The 27,975-nt window shown below is 44.6% G+C and overlaps 1 protein-coding gene and 1 pseudogene across 17 annotated transcripts in view; one reads left to right on the forward strand and one right to left on the reverse strand.

The window, feature by feature from the left end:
- The window catches only part of SCMH1 (Scm polycomb group protein homolog 1), a 144,311-nt gene that overhangs the window by 112,199 nt on the left and 4,137 nt on the right, over positions 1-27,975 (forward strand). For 9 of the 16 annotated variants that reach the window (XM_081055403.1, XM_081055406.1, XM_081055404.1 and 6 more), the window contains 4 exons: positions 11,913-12,113; positions 13,881-14,072; positions 22,292-22,486; positions 25,399-25,464. In XM_081055403.1, the coding sequence (XP_080911529.1) occupies positions 11,913-12,113; positions 13,881-14,072; positions 22,292-22,486; positions 25,399-25,464 (654 nt within the window). The remainder of the gene's footprint in view (positions 1-11,912; positions 12,114-13,880; positions 14,073-22,291; positions 22,487-25,398; positions 25,465-27,975) is intronic. The other 7 variants (XM_081055413.1, XM_081055412.1, XM_081055408.1 and 4 more) reach the window with 1 other exon arrangement.
- On the reverse strand, positions 6,756-7,445 carry LOC308500929 (large ribosomal subunit protein uL22-like; annotated as a pseudogene). Its single transcript has one exon. The product of its transcript is annotated as a large ribosomal subunit protein uL22-like (transcript).

The raw sequence follows: 27,975 nt of genomic DNA on the forward strand, positions 1-27,975 counted from the left end.
TTAAACATCGTTAATGGTGGTAAACTTGGTACTATGAGACTGAACTTCTGGAGACCAATCAATGAATGTTTGATTCAAAGCAAAATCTGATAGCTGAAGTGGGTGGGTAATCACTCTAGATTATTTTTATCTCTTCCCATTTCATAAATTCTCTATGAAGGTAACTCTAAAAGAGCTACCCTTTTAGATATACGGCCTCATAATGGGGTAATTATAAAGAAAAATACTCTTTTTTATGTGTAAATTAAGATACATGCATGAAACCTATTCTTGTCACTCTGCAGATACTCCATATTCTTTAGGGAAGTCTGAGCAATTGGAATGATCCCCATGGAAGTAGAGTAGTCTTTTTCTTGGAAGAAGTTGAGTGTATTTCCACCCATATCCAAGAATGTTAGAGCTAGAAGGGAAGGCCAGCCATAGTTTCCTCTTCAAATAACCTTTGGAAGACAACAGAGCCTGCCTGTGGAATTTATGTCCAGATTAAAGAGGGAAAAACCTTGTCTGTGAGGTTCCAAAGACAGACCCAGAACCAATAAGCAGAAACTCAAGCAGACAGGCGTTGTCTCAACATAAAAGGAACAGTTAAATCTGTCCCAAAGTGGAAGTAGTCATTTCCTGTCAGTTGAGGCACTTCATCAGGGTCCTGTCAAATGATTTCTCGGAATGCATCATCTGCATCCAGCCCTGGCCAGTTTTGGGGTTTGCTTAGTCCAAGTGTCATTAGATGAATGAACAGTGGACTTTGCACCTAAGCTCCAACAATGAGGAAGAAGACAGAGAAACATCGTGGTGAAAATATTGATTACATTTTCAAATCTCATGACATGCCCCCTAGATGCCTATAGGCCTGCTTGGTTTATCCCACATCATTCTAGATACCACTCAGGTGCCTTTTCAACAATACCTAGAAGACCCACGGCAGCGGGCGCTTCCTGACTGCCTCACTATCCCACTTAAACGATGCCGACCGTCTCTTCTCCAGTCACTGAGCTGGTATCCCATCGTTGGCCTCAATTTCATAGCCTAGGAAAAATGGGAACTAACGTTGTACTCGTTTCTGCTCTTGGCCAGGCTATAACGGTCCTTATTGATCACTGTGCCAGCATTCCCAGTTGGACCTTGACTGAGCCTCAGTGTTCACACCTGTACAATGATAGGATTCGTCCAAGTGACCTTATAGTCCCTTCACATGTCAACAATAAAAGCTATCAGAGATTAAAAGCTATGGGCCACACCTAGCCTTTATCACCTAGCTTTCGTTTTTTAAACTGCACAACACTTTTTAAGAGTTACTGTAAAGGAACAATAGAGCTACAAGAATTATTACAGAAAAACAAACAGACTCCAGCCTCCTGTGATTCACTGCTCACTAAAGGCAATCACTTGTAATTAAAATTCTTTTCTTTACTTCCATATATGAAAATGGAATGTCTAGATACTATTTTTTTTAGCTTTTCGTCCTGTAAAAAATGCTCTGCATCAAAGGATTTTACATACATTTAGGAAATGCTTATATTCTGCTTCCCCACTCTTAAATATTTGCATCTGCTCTGAAGAGGTTTTTGGTTTTCTGAATTTTTTACTATTTTTTGAGGTTCACAGCAATTGAGCAGTCGGTATAGAGATTTTCCATGTACTCCCTGCCCCAGCACACGCACAGCCTGTTACCAACATGCACAGCCATTACCAACACCCCCACCAGAGTGGCCCATTTGTTTCAATTGATAAACCTTCAGAGAAATATTATTACCACCCAAAGTCCATAGTTTACATTAGGATTCTCTCTTGATGTTGCACATTCTACGAGTTTCCACAAATGCAGAATGACATGTGTTCATCATTAGAGGGTTATACAAAATAGTTTAACTGCCCTGAAAATCCTCTGCTCTGCCTATCGATCCTTCCCTTTACCCTAACCCCTGCAACTACTCATCTTTTTACTGTCTCTGTAATTTTGCCTTTTCCAGAATGCCAGATAGTTGAAATCATATGTACGTAGCCTTTTCAGATTGACCTTTTTCACTTGCATTTAAGTTTCCTCAATGTTCTTTTCACGGCTTGATAGCTCATTTCTTTTTAGGGCTGAATAATATGCACAGTTTATTGATCCATTCACCTACCAAAGGACATCTTGGTTGCTTCCAAGTTTTGGCAGTTATGAATTAAGCTGCTGTAAACATTCATGTGCAGGTTTTTGTATGGACATAAGTTTTTAGTTCCTATGGGTAAATACCAAGGAATGAGATTGCCGGATCATATGGTAAGAGTATGTTTAGTTTAGTAAGAAATTGCTGAAATGTCTTCCAAAATGGCTGTACCGTTTTCCATTTCCACCGGCAATGAGTGAGAGTTCCTATTGCTCTACACCCTCACCAGCATTTGGTGGTGTCAGTGTTCTGGACTTTGGCCATTCTAATAGATGTGTAGGGGTATCTCACTGTTGTTTTAATTTGCATATCTCTAATCACATGGTGTAGAGCATCTTTTCATATGCTTATTTCCCATTTGTTTATCTTCTTTGGTTAAGTGTCTATAAACAGCTTTGGCCCATTTTTGAAAAATTACGTTGTTCATTTTCTTATTGTTGAGTTTTAAAAGTTCTTTGTATAGTTTAGATAACAGTCATTTATCAGATGTCTTTTAAAAATATTTACTACCAGTCTGAGGCTTCTCATTCTCTTGACATTGTCTTTTAGAGAACAGAAGAGTTTAATTTTAATGAGTGTAGCTTATCAATTACAGTTGACCTTTGAACAACACGGGTTTGAACTGTGCGGGTCCACTTATACATAAATTTTTTCGATAAATATACAGTTGGCCCTCCATATTCCCGATGTTTGCATCCACAGTTTCAACCAACAGCAGATCGAAACAATATTTTCCATAGATTTTCTACTGCACAGGGGTCAGCACTCCTAACCCCCGTGTTGTTCACAGGTTATCTGTATTTGTTTCCTGGATCGTGCCTTTGGTGTTGTATCTAAAATGTCATTGACATACCCAACATCATCTTGATTTTCTACTATGTTATCTTCTAGGAGTTTTATAGCTTTTGTGGGGGTTTTTTTGTATAAGTTTTATTGGGGAATATTGGGGAACAGTGTGTTTCTCCAAGGCCCATCAGCTCCAAGTCATTGTCCTTCAATCTAATTGTGGAGGGCGCAGCTCAGCTCCAAGTCCAGTCGCCGTTTTCAATCTTTAGTTGCAGGGGTGCAGCCCACCATCCCATGCGGGAATTGAACCTGTGGCTCTAACCAACTGAGCCACCGGCTGCCCCAATAGTTTTGAATTTTACATTTAGGTCTGTGTTCTATTTTGAGTAAATTTTTTGTGAAAGGTGTAAGGTCAGTGTCTAGATTCATGTTTTTGCACGTGGCTATTTAGTTGTTTCAGCACCATTTGTTAAAAAGACTATCTTTGCTCCACTGTACTGCCTTTGCTCTTTTGTCAAAGATCATATATTAAGAATATAGTTATGTGGGACAATTTCTGGGCTCTCTATTCTGTTTCATTGATCTGTTTGTCTATTCTTTCGCCAGTTCCACACCATCCTAATTTCTGTAACTTTATAGTAAGTCTTGAAGTTGAGTAGTGTCAATCTTCAAATTTTGCTCTCCTTCAATATTGTGTTAGCTATTCTGGATGTTTGCTGCTTCATATAAACTTTAGGTCAGTTTGTCAATAGCCACAAAAAACTTGCTGGAATTTTGATTAAGCTTGCATTGAATCTATAGATCAAGTTGGGAAGAACTGACATCTTGACAATAATGAGTCTTCCTAACCATAAACATGGTATAGCTCTTTATTTATTTATTTATTTATTTAGCTCATCAATTTTGTAGTTTTCTTCACATAAATCTTGTACATACTTTATTTTAGATTTGTACCTAACTGTTTCATTTTGGGAGGTGCTAATATGGTATTGTGTTTTTAATTTCAAATTCTACTTGGTCATTGCTGTTATATAGGAAAGCAGCTGACTTTTGTATATTAACCTTGTATCTGACAACCTTGCTATAATTGCTTATTAGTTCCAGGAATTTTTTAAAGATTTTATTGGGGAAGGGGAGCAGGACTTTATTGGGGAACAGTGTGTACTTCCAGGCCTTTTTTTTTTTTCCAAGTCAAGTTGTTGTCCTTTCAATCTTAGTTGTGCAGAGTGCCGTTCAGCTCCAGGTCCAGTTGCCGTTGCTAATTGCAGGGGGCACAGCCTACCATCCCCTGTGGGAGTCAAACCGGCAACCTTGTGGTTGAGAGGACACGCTCCAACCAACTGAGCCATCAGGAAGCTCAGCGGCAGCTCAGCTCAAGGTGCCATGTTCAATCTTAGTTGCAAGGGGTGGAGCCCACCATCCCTTGCGGGACTCGAGGAGTTGAACTGGCAACCTTGTGGTTGAGAGCCCACTGGCCCATGTGGGAATCGAAATGGCATCCTTTGGAGTTAGGACCATGGAGCTCCAACCGCCTGAGCCACCAGGCCAGCCCCAGGAAATTATGCATATATAATATCAAATTTGTGGGCATAGAATTTTTCACAGTAGTTTTTTATTATCCTTCTAATGACCATGGCTCTGTACTGATGTTCCCTCTTTCATTTTTGATGTTATTCAGTAATTTGCATCATGTCCTTTTTTCTCATTTAGCCTGTCTAAAGGCTTATTGATTTTATTGATCTTTTCAAAGGACGAGCTTTTGGTTTTATTGATTTTTTTCTGTTGACTTCCTGTTTTCAACTTCATGATTTCTGCTCTAATTTTTATTATTTCTTTTCTTCTGCTTACTTTGGATTTAATTTGCTCCTCTTTTTCTAGTTTCCCAAAGTAAAAGCTTAGATTTTAGATCTTCTTTTCTCATAGATGCATTCAATGATATAAATTTCCCTCTATGTACTCCTACTGCTGCATCCCACAAATTTTGATAAGTTGTATTTTTATTTTCATTTAATTGAAAATATTTTAAAATTTCTCTTGAGATTTATTTTTTGACCCATGGGTTAATTAGAAGTGTGTTGTTTAATCTCCAATTAGTTGAGGACTTTTTTTTACCTTTCTTTCTGTTACTGATTTCTTGTTTAATTCTAAGAGCAGACATATGATTTCTACTCTTTTTAATTTAGGTCTTTCATTTAGTTAACGTGTGTTTTATGGCCCAGAATGTGGTCCGTCGTGGTGAATATTTCATGAGAGCTTGAGAAGAATATATTTTCTGCAGTTGTTGGATGAAGTAGTCTATAGACATCAGTTATATCCAGTTGACTGATGATGCTATTGAGTTTAACAATGTTCTTACTGATTTTCTACCTGCTGAATCTGTCCATTTCTGCTAGAGGGATTTTGCAGTCTCCAACTATAAGAGTGGATTCATCTATTTCTTCTTGCAGTTCTGTCAATTTTTATCTTCCATATTTTGATGCTCTATTGTTAGGTACAGATTGATATGTCTTCTTACGTAATTGGCCCCTCTCTATATCATTTATTGCCCCTATTCATCCTCGTTTAATGCCCCTATTTAACTTTCCTCATTTCAAAATCTGCTCTGTCTGAAATTAGTATAGCTACTCTGATGTTCTTTTAATTAGTGTTAGCAGGGTATATCTTTCTCTATCCCTTTAATTATAATCTAGATGTGTCTTTATTTTTAAAGTAGGTTTCTTGTAGGCAGCATAGAGTTGGGTCTTGTTTTTGATCCACTTCGAGAATCTCTCTTTTAATTGGTGTATTTAGACCATTGACATTTAAAGTGATTATTGATATAGTTGAATAAATATCTACAGTATTTGTTACAGTTTTCTATTTGTTACTCTTGTTCTTTGTTTCTATTTTTGTCTTCCACTCTTTTTCAGTCAATGGTGGTTTTATTTTTTTAATAATTGTTTTATTTTTCAATTACAGTTGACATACAATATTATATTAGTTTTGGGTGTGCAACATAGTGATTAGGAGTTACATAATTTATGAAGTGATCACCCTAATAATTCTAGTACTTATCTGACACCATACATAGTTATTACAATATTATTAACTATATTCCTCATGCCTTTTTTTAGTGGATCACCCACTTTCTTTTTTTTCTCTTTTTTAAATTATTTTATATTAGTTTCAGGTGTACAGTATAGTGGTTAGACATTTACAGAATTTATGCAGTGATTCCCCAACTAGTCTAATATCCACCTGTCTTTTGTGGTTTTAATTGAGCAGTTTATATGATTCCGTTTTTTAGTCCTTATCATATTAATTGTACTTCTTTTTTTTACTTTTTTTAGGGTTCCTTAGAGTTTGCAATATACATTGTAACTAATCCAGGTCTACTTTCAAATGACACTATACTACTTCACAGATACAAAAAAATAATCCTAGTTCCTCCTTCCCATCTCTTATATGATTGATATCATTCATTTCACTTGCAGATAAGTATACATAAGCATATACATACACACATATGTGTGTGTATAACAATCAAATACATTGTTGCTATTTTTATTTTGAATGAACTATTATCTATTAGATCAATTAAGAATAAAAAAGTAAGGTTTTATTTTGCCTTCACTTATTCCTTCTTTGATGCTCTTTTTCTCTTCATGTAGATCCAAGTTTCTGAGCTATATTATTCTCCTTTTCTCTAAGGAAATTCTTTAACATTTCTTGTAAGGCAGGTCTACTAGCAGCAAACTCCTTCAATTTTTCTTTTCTGAGAAAGTATTTCTCTTTCTCTTTCACCTTTTTTTCTTTTTTTTTTTTTTGCTTTTACTTTTATTAGCATATATCTGATGCTGCATTTACTCCCAGGACGTAAGTGTGTGGGAGTACACTTATGGGGATCTTTTTCTCCTGAGCAGCCTCCTCTTCTGGCTTAGGAACACACTGCTCTTTCTCAGTTAGGACCATCTCAGTGTGGCAGGGGGAGGTCATGTGTGGGTTACCCCGCCCGTGAGCTTTGTTAAGCTCTGCGCCGCACCCTGGGAGCTTTGTTCACCTGGCTCTGCTCAGTGACCAGAGAGTCCACATCTACACCCTGAAGTTCAGCATCACTCTCTGCATTTTTAAGCATGTGCAGTAAAAATTCTGCACTTTTTTTGGGCCCCCGACCCTGCATCCAACCCCACTGTCCAGCCTGGGCCCACCTCCCAACTCCACCATTGTACTGACGGAATGGCACACGTTGCTTCTGTAAAGTGACATCCTTTAGATACTTGGTGGCTTTTCGGATAGCATACCCTTGAGGGTCTGGGCAGTTTCACGAGTGTTCTTAAGATGAACATGTAGATTTGAACCTCTTCATTTATATGACTTTGTGGGGTTCTCTGGGCCAAGCAAATAGTGAAATAGTGAAGCATTTTCAGAGGTTATCTCACACCACTCACGGGAAGAGAGCTCTCTTTCACTTTTGAAGGATAATTTTGCAGGGTGCAGAATTTTAGGTTGGTGGGTGTTTTCTCTCAACATCTTAAATATTTCATTCCATTCTCTTCTTGCTCAGATGTTTCATAAAGATGTAACTTTTATTGTTCCTCTGTAGGTAAGGTAGGTTTTCTTTGAATTTTTTTTTTAAGATTTTTTTCTTTATCTTTGATTTTCTGAATATTTAATATAATATGCCTAGGTGTTGCAGTTTTTTTAGAGTTTGTTGTTTTGTTTTGTTTGCATTTATCTTGCTTTGTTTTCTCTTCTGACCTTCCCAGATCTGTGCTTTGGTGACTGGCATTAATTTGGGGAAACTCTCTGTCGTTATTGCTTCAGATATTTCTTATTCTGATATTCCCATTATGAAAGTATGTGTTATATCTATTGTAGTTGTCCCACAATTGTTCGATAGTCTGTTCTGGGTTGTTGATTTTAGGTGTTTGTTTTTTTGTTGTTGTTGTTTTTTTCAGTCTTTTTTCTCTTTGCTTTTCAGTTTTGGGAGTTTCTATTTAGCTATCCTCAAGCTCAGCAATTCTTTCCTTGGTCATATCCAGTCTACAAATGATCCCATCAAAGGCATTCTCCATTTCGGTAACCATGTTTTTGATCTCTGGAATTTCTTTGTTTAATTCTTCTTAGAATTTCATCGCTCTGCATACATTGCCCATCTGTTTGTATGCTGTCTACTTTATCGATTAGACCTGTTAGTAGATCAGTCATAGTTGTTTTAAATTCTCAATTTAATAATTCCAACTTCACTGCCGTGTCTGCATATGGTTCGGATGGTTGCTGTGTCTCTTCAAATTGTATTTGTTGCCTTTTGGTAAACCTTGGTTTTGGGTTTTGGTTTTTGGTTTTGGGGTTTTTTTTTTGTTTTTGTTTTTGTTTTTATTTTGCTAGCCAGACATGATGTGCTGGATAAAAGGAATTTTTGTAAATAGGCCTTTAGTAATGTGATAGTAAGGTGTAGGAGGAGAAATACTCTTTGGTCATACAAGTAGGTCACAGTCCTTTGGTGAGCCTGTGCCCCTGGACTGTAAACTTCACCAGTGCTTCTTAGTCCCACCACCCCTCTTAGGTGGGACAGGACGGCTGTAGGGGGCTGGAGTTGCGTATTTTGCTTCCCCCAGGTAGGTGAGGCTCTGATCACACCCCAGCAGATTAAGCTCTAGTAAAATAATTTCTCCTGAGGGCAGACCTTGTTAAGAACAGAATGTTCTGGTATATTTCAAAATGGTTTCTTTACCCTTCCCCCTGCTGGGAGCATGCAGGGATTTTTCTCTGATACTCACTGTGAGAACATGGTCGAGTTCCTGGAGGTAAAACTCAAAAGAGTGTACCACCAGCTCATAACTGGACCCCCTGGAGTTAGTAACTCTCAGGCTTGTCCATACTGAGCTTCTAGCAACTTTCCGGTTATAGTTTAGATTTTCCTACCACAACACTGGTTTCTGTGAGGTTTCTGCTCTAGTAAATTGTCATTCTCTGTATTAACCTATCTCTCCAAATTTGGGGGCAGCAGCTTGCCCTGTGACCTCACTTCTCTGATGGACCTAAAAAGGATAGTTGATTTCTCAGTTTGTTCAGCTTTTTACTTATTGTTAGGATGGAACAGGTAATTCCAAGCTCCTTTACATGCTGGACCCTAGTTCGAATGTTTTTACAGCCTCCGATTCTTATTTCATGGATGCAGTAGAAAACCAAAGCATGACAGTATACAAAAATAACTTTATGACCTTAAGATTGGGAAGGATTTTTAAAGCAAGACAATGAGCATAAACTATAAAAGAAAAGGCATATGACATTTTATATATCTGAAAAAGATAATATCAATATATTCAACTATTTTAAAATGAAGACAGCTCATCTCTCTTCCACATGGTATCAGTTAGGTGGCTCATCTGGGGCTGGAGAATTTATTTCTAAGATAGTTCGTTCACATGGCTAGCAAAATTTGTGCTGACTGTTCTCTGCACAGACCTCTCCAAACGGTAGCTTGCGCTTCCTCATACCTTGGTGGCTGGGTTCCTCATCCTGTGGTGGCCAGTGTCCCAAAAGACAGGAAGGTGGAGGCTACCATTTTTTAAATGTTTGAGCCCAAAATTATCATAGCATCATTTCCACCATATTCTTTTGATCGAGCAGTCACAGAGCCCAGATTCAAGAGAACGGGACTGTCAGTCCACTCTCTGGATATAAATTATTTACATTTTTCCCCTTGGAATATTCATTCTTCCCCTTGCAAAATTCCCCGTTAAGAGTCTCAGTTCTTTGAAACATCAAGCTCCAGATGTAGTATCTCATCATCTAAGTCACATCCAGGTACAAATGAAACCTCAGGTGCAGTTTCTCAAGCACAGCTCCTTGAGTGTATTTCTTTTCAATCTGAAGGCCTGTGGACTAAAGCTGTTGTCTGCTCCCCACATACCCAACATACAATGATGGGATAGGCATGGGATAACTTATAGATATACCTATTCAAAGGGGAGAAAAACTGGAGACACATAGCAGTCACTGATCTATAGTAATTCTGAAATCCAGCTGGGCACATGTTGCCAATTTAATTAGATCCAGTACTACTTTCTGGAAGTTGTTTTGTCATTACTCGGGGTTTTGTCCTCTGAATCATCGTTCCTTTTGCATAAGAAAACTGAGATTGCCTTCTCAGTCTTCTTCCTACCTGTACAAGGTTAGAGATCTAAATTATTTTCATTTTGTATCATCTCTTAATGGAATCATATACTATGTACTCTTTTCAATCTGGTTTCTTTCTCTCAAAATGATGTTTTGAGAAGCACCCTATCAGTAGTTCTTTTTTTTTAACTGCCAAGTGGTATTCCAATAAATTAATATACCACGATTTGTACAGCTCTTCTGTTGTTGATGGATATTTGGGTTGGTTCTCATTGGGGGCTATTATGACTTAAGTTACTGGGAACTTACAATGTTTTCATTTATTTTCATTACTCTGTCCCTTTGAGTTCTTGCATATTTGTTTCATATTCAGCAAAAGAGTCACATTTTGACATGGAAATACTATTTCTTACCAGACTTAACCAATTCTTCTACTATTAGATCTACCTTAATGCCGACCTAGAGAGGCACCTGCCCATTCCTGGGCCTTTTGTGAATAAGATGAAACAGCTTGGTTCTCGTCATTCCCCATCCTTGGTTAAGGATTCAGCTTTCTTAGGTCTGCTAAGTCAGTTGCTACCTTGCCAGTCTGCTTTCCAGCTTCCAAAATTTTATGTTGTCTCCTCTTTTGTGATTATCTGGCTCATTTTAGTGGGTTTTAGGAGAAAACAGAGTTAAATATTTATTTCAATTCATCTTGTTTACCTTTTCTTTTTTTCCTTTCTTTTTCACCTGCCACCTTCCACATCCTCTCCCGTTTTCATTGTCCATTTTCTTCGCTCCACCTGCTTCCCCTCAGCATTAGAACAATAAAGGTAGGCGATTCCTCAGAGACCGTCCGGCTCAGCCCCCCTCACTTTACCGATGGTAAACCTGAGGCCAAAAGAGGACAGCCATCCAGCCACAGCTCACATAGCTACTGCTCTTACCGTTTTTTACCTCTAATAACAAAAGAGACTTTTGCCCTCCTACCTCTTCAGTTCGTGAGCCACGACAGTATAAGAAAGGAGCCGATCCCTGTGTAAGTGGAAGCCTAGCAGGCAGATCAGCCCGGAGAACGTCATAGCTGAGAAGGCTGCTGAGGGGTCTCTCCAGAGACAAGGAAGCAGCTCTGTATAGGACTGCCTCCTCCTCCTGTGCCCGCCTCGCCCCTGACCCACACAGTGCCAGGTGGAGGTTGTAGTTAGGAGAGTGCCCAGCTCTCGTAATGGGAGAAACTACTGAAACAAATTTCTAGATGGGACCCTCAGACCTTTTTCATGTTTTTCTTTATTCTATTTTTTTTCTATTTTTACTACTTTCTTTTGGCCTGAGTGTTGATGTAGATAACAAAGGTATTCCAAGGCACAAAACAGAAAGCAAGGCAGGTGACCAGTGGTGTGGTATAACCATGCTAAGTCCAAGGCCAAATACACACACATACACACACATACAAACACACACACATACAGCACACACACATACAGCACACACTTGCGTGGCCCCACAACTCCTGACACATATAAGGTAAGATACACGAAGAATATGTGAGGCAACAAAGCAGCAAAAATGAAAGTACATATATCTGGGAAATTGTTTAGATTTTCTTTTCAGTGCACAGAAGACAAAGTGTAAGTTCTGTGTCTTGGCTTTTGGTCTGGACTGTTCTTCCAGCAGGCTGTCTTCCCAGAGCTTTTGGTCATGCAATTTAGGCTGACAGCAGCTGGGCACAACCACCCCCTACCTCCTCCCACGGTGTGTCACCAGCTTAGCAGCTGGGAGTCCTGCTCGGGACCAGAGTCCAGGGCACAAAAGACGGAAGAGAGCACTGTTCTCCAACTTCTCCACCCTCAGCGTTCTGGAAGCTTCTTTAATTAAATTTTTTGTGTCTTGCAGTTTGTATTTACTTGAACAAGAGTGGCAGCACAGGCCCCCACTTAGACAAGGAGAAGGTCCAGCAGCTCCCCGACCACTTCGGGCCGGCTCGCGCATCTGTGGTTTTGCAGCAGGCCGTCCAGGCTTGCATTGACTGTGCTTATCACCAGAAAACTGTCTTCAGCTTCCTCAAGCAGGGCCACGGCGGTGAGGTCATCTCAGGTAAGCGCCCTTGGGCTGGTGTGGCCTCCGAGCGAGAAGGCCAGGCCTCCCCCACTGGCTGATTTCCGACCAGGCATCCTGGTGCCACCTCGGGGGAGTGTGAAGGTATTCCCTTCCTCAGAGAGTCCTCATTTCCAACTCTCAGAGGCCCTCTGAGCCTTACGCATACTTCTGCCAAGTAGAATACCACGCAGACTGCTTAACTGAGCCTCTAACCAGACTTCTCTCCTCTCTGCCTGCTTCGCCTCTTCACACAGAAAATATATGTGTGTGTTGCTTTAAAGGCATTCCAGAAGATACAAGTGAGAGCAGGCTGTATTGTGGCAACAGGAGTGTCTTCAGACTGCCTCATCCTCCCACCTGGCCGCAGGGAACCTAGAACTCTTCTCTCATTCTTTTGACTCCATAGCTTGCCACACCTGAGGCCGGCCCGATAGAAGGAATTCGAACCCCAGGGCAGAGTAAGAAGAGTCATTCCCTCTTTCTTTCCTGCGCTGTGAGTCTGAGTCAGCTGCATAGTGTTTTTTCTTGGTAGTGTTGTTTTCACTGAGAATATTCACTTTTTCAACCATGCACATTTCTGTTTCAGTTTTCCTAAGTCCAAAACCCTATTCTTTACCCACCAAACCTATGAAGACTTGACCTAAACCTTTCGATCTTAACTGTACGCTATGCCATAATTTCCTGCCCCTTCCTTCTAAAAAGTTGCAAAATCCAGCCTCAGGAAGCAGCTGACATGGAAAATCCCGTAAATAAGCCAACTGTGTTCTTTTAGCTAACATTTACTGAGCCCTTACTGTACATCAGAGCTTATGCCAGCCAGTGGTGGGAAAGAGGGAGGAAGGGAGATGACAGGCTCAGGCTCTGCCCTGGTGGAAAAGAAGAAAATCTCACAGCTAACTGTGAGAAGTGTTACAGTAGAGAAATATGTGCAGGGTGGTGTGCGAGCCCAGGCAAGGGAATAATTGGCTGTGTGGCGGACGGAGCAGGCAGGGACGGAATTGTTATGGAAGGCTGAGTACTGCACGGGAAATCAAGCCTTCCTTTCCTTCTGAGGCCAAGGCCACCCCGGACTCTCCTTGGCTTCTGTCAGCGGTCTGCAGCGGCCAGGCTTTCATTACTACCTCTCCAGCTGCCATCACCTCCTCTAGGGTTCTTCCTCTGCCCCAAAATTTGTTCCTGAGAATGACCCATTCCCCCACTTCATTGCTGCTCTCGGAGACAAGTGCAGAGGCCTTTGCTTTTTAAGGCTTATACAGGTACTTTTTGAATAGAAGTAGATAGGGAGTAAAATAAAACCAAGCGTGGCATAGTTCCAAATGTCGCCGAAAGCCCAGTGCCCTTATACAGATTGGATCGTGCACCTAACCCCTTGCTGGCAATGGCTGTGTTCTCCTCTTCTGCCCAGCTCCTCTGTTCTGGGGCAGTTCTTATGGAAATAGCACCCTAAATGAACAGATTTCCTGGACAAGGCCCAGCCAACTGATGGAGCAGATAGAATTATGTTCACAGTTGTTTTCACAGGTTGAGTAAAATCATTCCAGAGCCCCGGGTGCAACAGACTTGGTCTGGCCACTCCCATTACTGCAAGCCCTTTGGAGTTGGAGGCAAAAATCAAACCCTGAAGGGAGGGAGGGAGGAAATGTGGGTACTGATTGCCTTTGTGTAAGCAGGTAGGCCCGAGGCAAGCTGTGGGCTGGACTCCTCCTCCAGCCCGCACCGCACTGCCCGGCTGACATGCTCAGCCCTGTTGACTTCACTCCACAGCCGTGTTTGACCGGGAGCAGCACACCCTCAACCTCCCAGCCGTCAACAGCATCACCTACGTCCTCCGCTTTCTGGAGAAACTCTGCCACAACCTTCGCAGTGACAATCTGTTTGGCAACCAGCCCTTTACACAGACCCACTTGTCACTCACCACCACAGAGTACAGCCACAGCCACGACAGGTACCTACCAGGTAGGAGCTGGGATGGGGCCTGGGCTCAGAAAGGGGGCAGGACTCGTAGCAGGCAGCCCTCACACCTGCCAGCCTGGCACCTACTACCCAGAGACCTTGTTTCCTGTCCCTGCCCTTTGCCACATCTGGGACTTTTTGTTCTCCTCTCATCGTTACTCTCTTCAGGATTTTGTCCCCGGTCTCTAGGATTAACCTTCTTTCCTCTGGATTGTTATCCCCAGAAAAAGGTGGTTCGCACCCCTTCTGAGCTCCAAACTGCACGTGGAGCCACTGGGAAGTCCCAGTGCATCTCCCAGCAGGAGTCTGGCAGCAGAGGCCCAGCTTAGGTCTTCAGCAGGAGGGCTTAGTCTCAGGCTACAGATTGAGAAATTTGCTCCCTGGTGATTGGCCATCCGCTCTTTCCTTTGGCATGTGGCCCTAACTCCTCTAGCACTGCCAGTCTAGCAAGTCAATTCAAGTTCCTGCTGTTTCTAACTAGGCTGGAAAATAACTTTCTTAGTTAACATACCAGACCCACAACGGGAAAGCGGATGCCACGTGGCCGGATCAGTGACTAAGCACTTCCGAGAGAGGTTAAAGAGTGAATGGAACGGCATCTCTAATCTGGAGCCCAGGACACAGACGACAGGGAGGGAAGGAAAGCTCGGCCCTAAACGTAGCGAGGTAGGTCGTTGTTGAGAGAGGGAGGAAAGGCCCTCTAAAGGAGGCCTGTGGACCTTGTCCTGGCCCGAGGATTGGAGCCGTGGTGCTGTCAGTGTCAGGGCTGTGCTGTCTGTCGATGGGGGTGCGTAAGTCTGAAAGGTGACCCCGTCTGACCTTCTACACAAATCTTGCTCCCACACAGCCTATGCTGTAGTTCTTTTGTCATTGTCTTCACAGAATTACTTCTGAGAGAAGTGCCACTTCTGAAGCAAATGCTCAGGGAAGTGACTGCTCACCCAGCCCCAGCCACCCCTACCCCTCTATATTTTTGCACCCAAATGATCATTACTGACGTGACTTACAAAAAGATAACCTGAATTTTAAATACCACTTGTGGGGGCCAGACCAGCTGTTCCCTGAAGACATATTTGTGACCTCGTCACTGATCCTTTTTCTCACCTGGCCTATTCTAGAGTGCTTTCTTTCAGCATCAGACTCTTTGAGACCAGAGAAAGGTAGTCTTACTTATTACTAGAATGTACCATTGGGAGTCTGAACGGGGCATAGTGGAGTTGGTACAGACACAGGCAGGCTGTTAAATATCCCCCACTAATGGCATTCAGGGGTTTTGAGCTGCCTCCAGTAATGACAGTTAGGTCTACCTGGGGTTCTGGAAGAATGGATACATCTGAGGGGGTTTCACGTCCATGAGTGTAGCTGCTAGTCTAGGGACCGAGTTCTCAGAGAAACAGCAACTCAGAATTCCTGAATGGAAGAGCAGCATTGAGAACTAAGAGCAAAGTACTGGTAGCAGCATGCAGAGACTGGGAGGGGTGGACATCACAGGCATGACCTTCCCTGGGAATTCTATTCCAGTTTGCATCTCTCTGATTCAGCCACCAGATAAGAGTAAGCGAGCTTTAGCCACTCTTCTTGCCTCACCAGAAAGAGACCAATACCAGGGTGATCACCTTCCACCCCTGGCAGCCCCCCTTCCCTTCCCTCATTTTCAACAGATTCCACCGACTCTGTGCACCCTCGTTTGCTCTCCAACCTGTGTCTCACGGTGGGTGCTCAGAGCTTGGCTGCTCTCACCCTCGTTGCTGTTTCTTTCCCAGAAAGGATCATTGTAACTCTGCCCAGACAAGTCAGAGCACTGCCTGCATTTCTGATCCTGTGTTCCTTTACTTATCTCTTCTGCCTGCCTGCCTCCTTGCCTTACTGACCCGTGGCTCCACCTCTAATCGTTTATCATTTCCTGCTCTTTCCTGATCAATGGCCCAGACCTCTGCCAAAGAGTTTGATCTGGACAAGGGCTGTGTTTTGCTTTGCCCTTTGGCTCTGGTGTTTGTCACTCCCTCCCTTCTGTTTGGTTACACATTTCTGCTAGTTCAACATCTGAAGGTGCCACCTGTTATCTCAGTGTCAGTGCTTAGTAGAGCCCTTTTCCCTACAGACTTTCCAGAAAAAAATGACATCTGAGCTTGGACCTGAAGGAGTAAGATAATCGGATGAAAATGCCCCAGACCCAACGAGATGGAGGAGGGGAAGGATGAAGAATGTTCCTGCCATGTTTCCCCAAAAATAAGACCAGGTCTTATATTAAGGTTTGCTCCAAAAGACGCCTTAGGGCTCATGTTCAGGGGATGTCATCTTGAAAAGTCATGCTAGGGCTGATTTTCTGGTCAGGTCTTATTTTCGGGGAAACACGGTATTGACTAGCATGTGAGAACGTGAGGGGCAAGAGGACACATGGCCTGTTTCAGAGAAACTGAATGTCCAGTACAGCTGGAACATAAAATAGAAGAGAGAAATGTGAGAGATGAGCCTGGAGTGGGAGGCAGAGGCCCAGTCAAGGTCTAGTTGACCATGTTACAGACTTTATATATCATTGAGTGGTGAGGACCCAGATTTGAGTTTTAGAAAACTCTCTTGGGACCTATGTGGGAGAATGGATTGAAATGGAGCCAGACAGGAGGCAAGGAAACTAGTTGGAGATTTTTGCAGAACTCTGGGAGTCCTCCTAGATTTGGGGATTTTCTCTTTACTTTGGTATCCAAATCTAAATAAAAGAAAATAAACCCCCATGCCACATAACCTAGAATAAGGTCACATATGGGGTAGTTGCCCGTACTTCTAGCTGTGAATTCCTGCTTCTGACTCAGTTCTTCATCCCTTCTTTCTCTTTCAACTTCCATAGCTGATGGTCTCTCTCTCTCTCTCTCTACAGTCCTTTGCCCCAGACATTTGATCCAGTTCCCCATCCTTCATTTCTCTCAGGGAAAACCTAACAAGGCTGTTTAGTGTAGTAGGCTTGTACTTAAGTTTGGGGGGGAAGAAGAATTACCACAAAGAACAGGAAGCAACTTAACATTTTGTTTTATCTTAATGTTTCTCAGCTGTTACAGTAAATATCTTTACTGTCCTCTTTCACCTTAGGCCTTGGCCTGCTGCCATTTTCTGGGGCCCACTCTAGGTTTTGGGAATTCTCTTTCTCCTCTGATTTCTCTGTTCCCTCCATCCCATACCTACTCTCTTTTTTTTTAAGTTATCAGCAGGCAACTCAAAATTAATTTATGGTGCAAAATAATTTTTTTTCCTTTTGTCTCAGCATTGCCCTTCTACACAATACCCAGGCCTTATCTTTCATAATTCAAAGTACCGTTAGTGTAATTATCTAGATGAAAAAACCATCTAGCCCAAAGGGTCTTTATATCTTCAGTGTCTTTGCTTTACATGCTCAGTCTTTGCTCTACCTTCCTGAACATAAGAAATGGAGTTATAAACACCTCTCCAGGGCTCTGGCCTGTGAACTTCAGCTGCCATGGCCTATCTGGATTCTCAGCTTCGTCTCCTGGGCTTTGTCCGATCTTCCCTTCCCTGTACTGCGTGGCCTGGAAACTCTCCAGACAGCAAGCTGGGAGCAAGCCTAGGGCTCACCGTGTTTGTGTCCTCTCTTTCAGGTACAGTACACTGTTCTGTACTGCATGATGCCTAATGACTGACAACTCATTTGTCTTTTCTTTTAGTGGTTCAAGCAGGATGGTATATATGTTCCACCTTAGCTGGCAGTGGACATCTAAAATGTATCTTGAATCCACATACATTTTCTCATGCCTATGGCCTTCACCATCTTCTTCCTTCTCCTGGCCTGAGAGATCCTTTCTGGCCTACCTGGGCTCCTTCCTACGTCTCTTGGTCCATTTTCTACCTAATGGCCCAAATAGTCTTTCTAGAGCTTAAATTAGATTGTGGTACTCCCCCACTAAAATTCATCAGTGGCATTCTAATGCATATACAGTCAGCCCAATGTTTTACTTTTGTTTGCAGTGTCCTGCGTGATTTGGTCCCTGCCTACCTCTCCATACTTATCTCTTTGTTCTGTCCATTTCAGCTACACTGTTTTTCCCCATTTCCCTGAATATTCTAATCTAGTTTCTACCTCCAGGTCTTTCTGTGTGACCAGGCAACAGCCCCTAGCCATTGCACCAGGATTCCTCCAGCAGATCCCTGCCCATGGTCAGGTTCCATCCAAACCCAGCTAGTTCCTTGGTCTTCCCATAGACTTCTTTGCATGTGCTGGGGGCAGGGTGAGGGTTCTAGGTCCTGGACTGTATTCCTAATCTTTGACGTTTTTCTTAGCAATTGAATGTTTAGATATTGCTTAGGATTCATTTAGGGCATCCATTGAACCCTAAAACCAAGCACGCTGTCTGGCACAGTTCACTTAGACTCTTCCTCAGGCCACAGCTTAAACATCCAGTTGTCAGGGACCTCTCAGGGTTTCCTCATCTAAAAAAGGTCCCCTTGGTGTTTTCTTTCATTTCCTTAGTAATATTTACAGTCGTTTCTAAGTTTTTATCATCCTCCCCACTAGATGAAATATTCAGTGAGGGGAGGGAAAATATCTATCTTTTACACTATTCTCATGATCACATACTAAGCATTTCATAATATTTATTGAATGCAAGAGTGGTAGAGGGTACGGTACATGTGGTTCAGAGGTCATTTTTCTATGTGAGACAAGCTTACGCATGGGCAAGACCTGTGCTCATCTGTGGGGACAGAGCCAGGAGTGCAGTTTCCAGGCTCTCTGCCTCACGTGGAAAGGTGGAAAGGCTTACTCTCGGCCTCATATGGAAAGGCTTACTTGGGTAGTAAATGGCCATCAACTGTGATTGGATGGCCATCAGCTGTGGCTAGTTGGCCGTCAGCTGTAACCAGTGAGCCATTGGCCACTAAGATAACTGCTATGGCTATGCTAGCAGCAAAATGGGGGCTAGCAAGAAGATGGTGGCTAAGCTATCAAGCGCGGATTGCAGTTAGCAAGTGGGGTTGGCTGGCAGAGAGAAGTGGATGGCAGGTTGCAGATAGTGTGGCTCCTGCTTCCTGTGTCTCCAACCCAGCCGCCAGCGAGACTATAGTGGTAGGACTCCCCTATCTATGGCTCCATGGGTGTTCCTTTTTGGCCTCACCATGTCCTGCGTTCTTATGTGGGGAGTGGGAGCTGAGACCCCGGCTGACACCCTGCATGACATCATCTCTGGATCCTGTGTTGGTGTAAGAGTTTTCTTAGATGCAGAGTTCCAGTTTCTTGGTCATTCAGTTCACCCCCATGAAGGGGAAAGCACGGTTGTGAGCACTGAGTCCTTGAATCTCAGAAGTAGAAAGTGCTCTAAACTTGAATATTGAAACCTCAAAAAAAAAAAAAAAAAAGGAAAGAAAAGAAAAAGTGCTCTAGGGGTGATCTCCTGTCTAGCCCAACAGACAGGGTGGGGTGCTCATCCAACTTGTGCTCTAGTACTCCTAAGGACAGGTGCTCGTGATCTGTCGCCTTTGGCAATTGTATTGTTGGACACTGCTGATTTCTAAAATGCCTCTCTGTTTGACCTGAAATCTGCCTTCTTATAACTCCTGCCCCGATCTACTCTGCCTTCCAAAAGAACAATCTGCCTCCAGTCCTCTTCCCTTCCCATGCCTGCCTTTGGGGTTTTGTTCCCCGACTTTTCTCTAGATTATACATTCCCAGGATTTTTCTTTGCCTCTCAACATCATTCTGGTCACTGGCCACTAGGAACTCTAGTTTGTAAGGTCAATCTTGCAATGTGATACTCAGAGAAGCTCTGCCTCTCACTAAAAATAAATGCGTAAGGGCAAGGTCCTCCTCAGCCTGTTGACCTCTGCACACCCCCGACCTGGCATAATGGCTCCCATATAAAGGATACTCAACCAATTTTTGTTGACTGAATGAATGAGCTCCCTCACATGCTGATTGTTCTCATGTCTCCAGCATCTCAACAGCAAATTCAATTTGTGTTGACCTTATGATGTTAAGGGTTTTCATCTCCATTTTATAGATGGGCAAACTGATTACCAGAAAAAAAGGTGGTGATTGTTGACTAATGATTGTGCTAGAAATAAAACTCAAGTCATCCAACCCCACCTTCGGGTCTCTGGGCCAGTAATTTCCGAATTTGTTTCGTTTTAGCAATAGCACTTCTTTTTTGCAAAGATAAGATTATGTGAAGCTCTGGTATACGAATGTTAAAACCAGAGCTGTTGTGATAGAAACTGGGGTGATATCCAGAGCCCTGTTCACTTGGCCTCCCTCTCAGGCCCTTGGGGCTCTGCAGCGCACAGCCTGAAAGCATTATCCTTCTGAAGGCAGCCACGGCCTCACGGACCAGCCGTAAGCAGAGCCTCGGGTGTGATGCTTCATTTCCTCCGGCATCTCATTAGGGAAAGATGAATGACCTTGCCTAGTCCAGGTGCCACCAGTCCAGATTTTCAAACCCCTCGACTCAGAATCCAGATCTCTTACCACTGTTAGCCCCGCTGAGAGGAGGAGACGCTTACTGATTTTCATCAGTATCTGGTGAGCCCTGGGCGTTGTTACCATTATTATTCTTCACATCTGTTAGTTCATGTGAAGCAGGTGGTACTACCCCCACTGAGTCCAGTGAGGACTGAAAAGGTGCGGTCACCCTCCCAATCAGGGCAGAAACTCGACTTCCTCTTTCTCGAGCTATTGCAGAGAACGGAGGTCGCCACACTAACTCTGAATGAAGACTAACATACCAACTCCTCACCGTTGTAAAGTCCGTCCCATTCCATGTCCTCATTTAATGCTCTCAACATGACAGAGGGGGATTCTCCCCCATTTTACAAATAAGGAATCTGGTGCTCAGAGAAGACAAACAACTTGCCTGGGATCTCATACCGAGTAAAAGACAAGAGCCGAGGTGTAGAACCCAGGCCTCCTGTTTTCTGGACTGGCTTCCTGTTCCTGTCTCCAGGTGGGACACTGCTATCGTCGTCTCTCCTGGAAAGTAGGAATCTGGAACCTCATCTGCAGAAAGGGAGAGCACACGGTTGAGGTACCCTGGCGCCTCAGAGACTTCTCTCTTCAAAATCCTCTCTAAGAAAGGGCTTCATCAGTTCAGTTCCCTGTGATAAAGGTGAAATCTGCCTCATGCTAGATTTGGCTTTCAGTCCATGGTTACCAAGCAATTTTAAGTGAGTAGTAAAAAGTAATCCTAAAATCCTAAACCATCTTGCCACAGCGCCTTACTGTGTATGAGACAATGTGTTTGAATATGGTGTTCATCAGAGGCTCTAAATGAACGCCAAGCTAAACACCTGAACTCCAAGTAAAACCACAAAGGACAGTGGTATGGTTTAGCACCCAAGACACCCCATAAGCAGAGGACTGTGGGCAGGGCTGAGGAGCTGTTGGGGTCTGTGCGGACCCCAGTCATGAGACGGAGTCTGCTTCAGGTTCTGCAGCACAGTGATTAGGGGCTGCTGCCTCGTGTTGGGGGTGGCCTGGGTGTAGAAATGTCAGGAGGAGATTCACTTTACAAAGGCTTCCATAGCTACTCTTTTGATAGTCACAGGCCCCTGGGAAGAAAGGAGCTTCCTGTGTTATAGATGAGGAGATTGGGGTTCTGAGGGAAGCATCTCGCCTGCTGAGGGGCAGAGCAAATTCCCACGCAGATTCTGGTCTCTGTGCCCACCCCCTCATCACTGTACAATCCAGCTTCCTCGGAATGTTTCTGTAGAGCAAGGCAAATAGGAAAGGAGGGAGGGAACTTAGGAGCAGATCCTTTACAGATAGGCGGTTAGCGAGGCATCAGGAGCATCTCTGAGATGGCCTGTCGGTCGAGAGGGTAAGCTTCTAAAGCGCCCTCATCTAAGCAGATGTGACTCTTGTTCAGCGCCCTTATTCTCTGCTCTAGCATCTTGCCTGTAAGGCCGCCTCTTCCTAGAGCAGCTCTTTTCTAAGGTTTCCTTATCCAGAAAAGGCGTAAGACGTCCAGACCTAAAGAAACCTCAAAGACCATCTAGTCTAAGAGGAAGGCTCTCTGAGGAGACCCAAGTCCAGAGAGTGGCTTTGGGCCTGAAACCACCTGGCGAGAGCGAGAGCCATGACTGGCACTCAGGCCTCTCGAGACCCAGCCCAGGGCTCTCAGTTTTGCTGCCTCTTGCTCCACCCAAACAGGTCCCTGGGAGCCAGCACCTGTGTTTGGTCCTCCCAAGCTAGTCCTCACTCTAACTCTGGTTTTACTCTTTTCCAGGTGAAACCTTTGTCCTGGGGAATAGTCTGGCCCGGTCCTTGGAGCCTCACTCAGACTCAATGGACTCCACCTTGAATCCCACCAACCTTGTCAGCACCTCCCAAAATCTTCGAGCCCCTGGGTACCGGCCTTTGCTTCCATCCTGTGGCCTCCCACTGAGCACGGCCTCAGCTGTGCGCAGGCTGTGCTCCAGGGGTAAGCTAACCCGAGTTCTGGCCTTCCCTCACTCTTTCCTTCCTGAGCTCTAGGAGGCCAGAAAGGACGTCACTCTGTTGTCCCCTGCCTGGTGGTTGGATGGGGTCTAGGCTTACCATTGTGCCTGGCTAGGTATCTGGGAGGCAACTGAAACTCTGGGATTGGCTTGAGAATAACGGAAACTAAGAGCTGAAGACCTGGAGCCAGAGAGACAGGGAAGGATTCATACATTCCTATATTAGCCATTTATTTGAACATCATCTGTGTTTGGCATGGGGGTGCAAAAATCAATCACTCCTCACCCTCGAGGAGCTCACAGTCTTGTGGGAGAGACGCTTAAACAGATTAGTGTAAAACAGCTTCTTTACTGCAGTTACAGAGGTGTGCTTTGGTGGTATGAAAACTGCAAGGGATACCTAAGGCAAGTTTGGTGCCAGCAGAAGCTTCCTTGAGGAAATGCTGCCCTGTCTGAGATTTGAAAGGGTGACTGTATGAAATGGCCGTATCAGGAGTAGTAGGGGAGGGAGACCTTCCCAGGAAGAGAGTACAGCATGAACAAGGGCAAAGGGTTAAGAACAAGCACAGATTGTACCAGGAACTACATGTCGTTTGGTGTTGCTGAAACAAAAGGTATTACTTAGGGACTTCAAAGAGTAAAGCTTGGAAAAGTCAGGGGTTATGTCACAGAGGGCCAGAAATGGCATGTGAAAGAATTTGGACTTGATCTGATAGGTGACACAAAGCTAGTCAAGGCTTTTAAATTAGAGACAAGACCTAGAAAAGTTTGTGTTTTCAATAGATCATGGATGACTCTGTGGCTGGATTTGAGGAAGGACAAAACTAGAGAGAACAGTTACGAGGTTGCCAGCATGGGCCAGACCGGAAGTGAGAAAGGCCTGGATTAGGCAGTGGTGAAGGTTTGCAGAAGAGAGAAGAGATCTGAAAACTCTTCATGAGGTAAATTCAGTCAGATTTAAAGACTGTAAGGAAGAAGGGACTAGAAATGTCTCCCAGGTTTCCAGATGGGGCGGCTGGATAGGTGGTGGTGCCTAGAAGAAAAAGAAGGGTAGGAGCCCGTGGGTCATCTAGGTGATACCCAGCAGGCAGTGGCTCAACAGGCCTGATTCTCGGGGCAGAGGACTGAGCTGAAGATAAATATTTGGGAGCCATCAGCATATAGATGGTAGTAAAAGCCGTAGGGTGAATGACACCCACTTGCCAGGAGTATGTGTAGCATAAAAAGAACAGTTGAGCAAAGATGGAGTCCTAGGGACGAACAAAGTTCAGCATATGGGAACAGGAAGAGGATCCCACCAAGGAGACAGAGGAGTAGTCAAATAGAAAAACAGGAGAATTTGTTATTGTGGTGGCCAGGGGTACAGAGAGTGTTTTAAGGTGAACACGGCACTACCAAGGTTCAGTAAAATAAGGACTGAGAAATACCTACCGGGTGCGGTGGTGATTAGTGGGTAATTGGTGATCTTGCAAAAGCAGCGTCAGTGGTGGTGGAGGGTGGCAAGGGCAGATTATAGTGGGTGGGCACATCAAGGGGAGCTGGATGAGAAGAAGACAGTAGCCTTCAAAAGAGGGTCTTCTAGAGTGGGAGCCCCCTGGGCATGTTTATCAGCAGACCACGGGAGCCTTCCAAGAAGAAATAAGGAAAGAGGAGAACGCGAGGCCTTGCGGGTGGTCAGAAGGATTAGGGATCGAGGGCGGGCACAGGCAGATGGATCAGACTTACGCCAGGGGGAGGCACACCTTGTTCTCTGAGACTGGAGGGGAGATTGATGTGGCCTTGAGCAAATGGAGCCAGGGCTGGGCAGGGAAGGGCTGAGCCGGGAAGTGCTCAGGAGTGCTGAAAGATGGCTCAAGAAGAAGACGGGAGGAACCGGATCAGGAAAAGGGGATGATTTGCAGGAAACACCAAAGGCCCAGCTGTGCTGGGAGACTAGTTTGCCACTTTGCAGTAGGTGTGGTTTTCTTCTGTGCCTCTTAGAAACCTAGACGTGGGGTGAGAAAAGACAGTTTGAGAATTAAGGTTTTATGTTGAGCTAGAAGTTCAAGAGGGGCAGGGAGGGGAAGGGTGTGTAAAGGAATCGATGCAGCTGGAGGGAGAGTAGTTCAGATCATGAGCACTGGAGCTGGGCAGCGCAAGGCTGAAACAGAGCTCAAGGATGAGGGAGACTAAGTTTGATCTGCAGAAGATCTTTGTGATGTAATGGTTACAGTGGCCAGAAGTCCCACGAGAGCTGGAAAGATGAGACGTTGGGGTTAGAACGTGGGATGCTTAAAATTCTGAAGTGGATTTGTTCCAAGTGATGGCAAGAACCAGAGAGTGGCCTTGGCAGTAGGTGTTTGCAGTTGAGCAGAGGTGACTGGAAGAGGCAAGGGAGTGGAATGGATTGCCTCTGAGGACCATGGCCGGAATTGTGGTGGAACCGAAGGTAGTAAGCTAAGCACCAAAACGTCTTCATTTAACAAGGGATGGAAACCCAGGGATCTGTGGACAACCGTGGTCAGGTACATGTTTGGCCTCTGAAGAACATGTGCTTTCACAGAAGGATGGCCTAAAAGCAGCAATGGGGAGACAGGAGAAGGCCACCTCCAGACCCCACTGTGGCGTCCCCCAGCCAGATGTAGGGGGCATGAAAGAATAAGGAGACTGCATTAGCAAGGCCTGCAGTGGAGAGAAGTGACCGCAGGAGAGAGAGATTTCAGGAGAGCTGAGACGGGGGAGAAGCCTGGGACGCCCCTGCCCCCACCCTCACCCCAGCAAGGCAGCGGGCTGGAGTAGAGATAGAGCTGAGAGGTGGTTCCCTGCCTTAAGAGTGGGTAAGTCATCTCACCTCTCCCAGCTTCATGTTCCTCATATGCAAAACGGAGATTGTGACACCGACCTGGTCTTTTCACAGGAGTGTTAAAAGGATCAGATGGAAGCAGGGCTATGGGATCGTTTTGGAAACTAACTCAATCCCCAGGTATGAGGGGGTTCCTGCTGTTCCGGTCTTCCCCAAGGCCCCGTTTCTGTGAGGGGCGCCTCCCATGGCACCGTTGTCCCCCAGGCATCTCCCCTCTTCCTCTGGAATACACTGTGAGCCTGTCGGCCAGGTCCTGGTCGAGATCTCTTCTGACCCTGAAGAACCTCATAAGGTTATGAAAGGACTGTTTGCTTGGCCCTAGAATTGTTTCTCTCAGAGAATTTAATAGATGTTGAGTCTATCGCTTCTCTTATTTCATTAACCCAGGATGGGGGCCAGTTTGTTAGTCTGGCCTCTGTGGATGCGCCTCACCTGCCTTTGTCATTCTCAGACAGACTCTGCCCTCCTTGAAGAGTAACGACCAGCTGTACCAGTGGGTGGAGGGGGAGAACCCGAGTCTGTCTGCAGAAGTGGGAGTAGGGAAACAGAGCCAGGGCACTGGCTTGTCTCCTTCCGAGCTATGTGGTCTTGGGCCTCACTCCTCCGGGCCTCAGTTCCCTTATCTCTACACTGAAGATGGTGCTACTTCCTTTCAAGGGTTGTGTTAAGGGTCAAATGAGCCGACGATGGTGGGTGTTCTTTCTAATGTTCATATATCAAACCACTCTTCACTACATTCGCCACCCCCACCTGGTACAGGCCACAGTCACCTCTTGTCTGGACTGTTAGAGGAGCCTCATTTTCAGCCGGCCTCTCTCGCTTCTGTCCTTGCCCCCTAATGTCTATTATCAGCACAGACTATCAGATTCTTTTAGTTGTCAGATGGTTTGTGTCACTCCTCGGCTCAGAACCGACCTCCATCACTCAGAAAAGCCAGTGGTTTTTCAGTGGCATACAAGGTCCTCTGTTAGCTACACCACCGCTCCACCCACCCCATCACACACATACATACCGCATTTCCCTGAAAATAAGACCAGGTTTTATACCATAGTTCCCCCAAAATAAGACCGGGTCTTATGCCATATTTCCCTGAAAATAAGACCGGGTCTTATATTAATTTTTGCTCCAAAAGACACCTTAGGGCCTTATTTTTAGGCCCTAAAAATAAGGAGGTCTTATTTTTTTATGTACAACAATCTACATTTATTCAAATACAGTCATGTCATCTTCTTCTGGAACATCGTCATAACGTACTATATGTAGGTCTTATTTTGGGGGAAACATGGTGCCTCTCAGATGTTACTTCCTACCAGGTACTTCTCCTCATTCACTCTGCTCTGGCTCATTGGCCGTGCTAAGCCTGAAATGTGCCCATCACTCTTCTGCCTCAGGATCTTTGCTCAAATGTCATCTCAGGGGAGTGTAACAGGAATAGGCTGACACATAGTATATAGTAGTATATATATGTAAAGATGTAAGTGTGTGTATGATTCCTAGCTCCCCTGGATAGGGGAATTAGCTAAGATGGTCTAAGAAGGACACATTCGTGCGTATATCCTCTCTCTGCTCTCCATAATCTCTGCACTTGGTTTCTCTCTTAGCATCACGGTGGACTTTTAGGACAGAGAAGTGGCTGCCTCGCAGCGCCCTCTCCAGCTCCCTGTCTCCTACCACCTCTAAAAGGCCATTGGAATTTCTGTGGTTCTCATTACCTCTGCTTGCTCCAGCATACGTGTCCCCTGGTCTGCTCAGTGCCCAGCCACAAGCTTAGGCGATAATATGCTGGTCTCTCCCCAGGGAGGAGGGGCTGGGCCAAGCAAACTGTGCTTCAGCTTTTACACCTGGGACCCAGAATGCAGGAAAATAGGAAGAGATTTTCAGCCTTCGCAGGAGCTAGTTGAAGAGTAGGGCCCGCCTACTTTCACAGGTGTGTTTCAGCTCTGCCACTTAGTTGTGTAACTGGGCATCTCCTGGGTGACGAGGATACCGACAGGAGCAAGGCAAGGTCCGTGTCCGAAGGCAGACATAGCCTGGTGGGGGAGACAGAAAAATACACAAATAACTTACACCTGGTCATCCATTCATGGAACAAACACGTTTGACCATCTGTGGCAGACCAGGCTCTCTTTTATGTGTTGGGGACTGTAAAAGGAAGACCCTCTCCTGTGTCTCGCCTGCGTCCTCTCAATACTCTATTCAACACTACTTCTCTTCTGATGCCAGACTTGTGGTTCTCTCCACACCAAGCAATTCTGCGACACCAGCTGGGTACCCTGCAGTTGAGCTCAATTCTGACACTATGTACCCTGAGATAGTCAGATCCCAGGTGAAGGGCTCAGTCCCACAAGACTGCCGCTGCCTCTGCCCTTCAGAGGTCAATTGAAAGTCCAGGTTGTTGCCTGTACTTCGGACCAACAGCTGTAAATTGGAGGTTCCCACCATCCCCTCCTCAGGTTTGATTAATTTGCTAGAGCAGCTCACAGAACTCAGGAAATCTGTTGACTTACTAGATTACTGATTTTTTGTAAAAGCATACAATTTAGGAACAGCCAGTCGGAAAAGGTGCATAGAGTAAGGTATGGGGGAAGGGATGTGGAGCTTCCATACCCTCTCTGGCACGTGTTCTGGAAC

This window comes from Rhinolophus hipposideros, assembly GCF_964194185.1.
Source record: "Rhinolophus hipposideros genome assembly, chromosome: 8".
NCBI lineage: Eukaryota > Metazoa > Chordata > Mammalia > Chiroptera > Rhinolophidae > Rhinolophus > Rhinolophus hipposideros.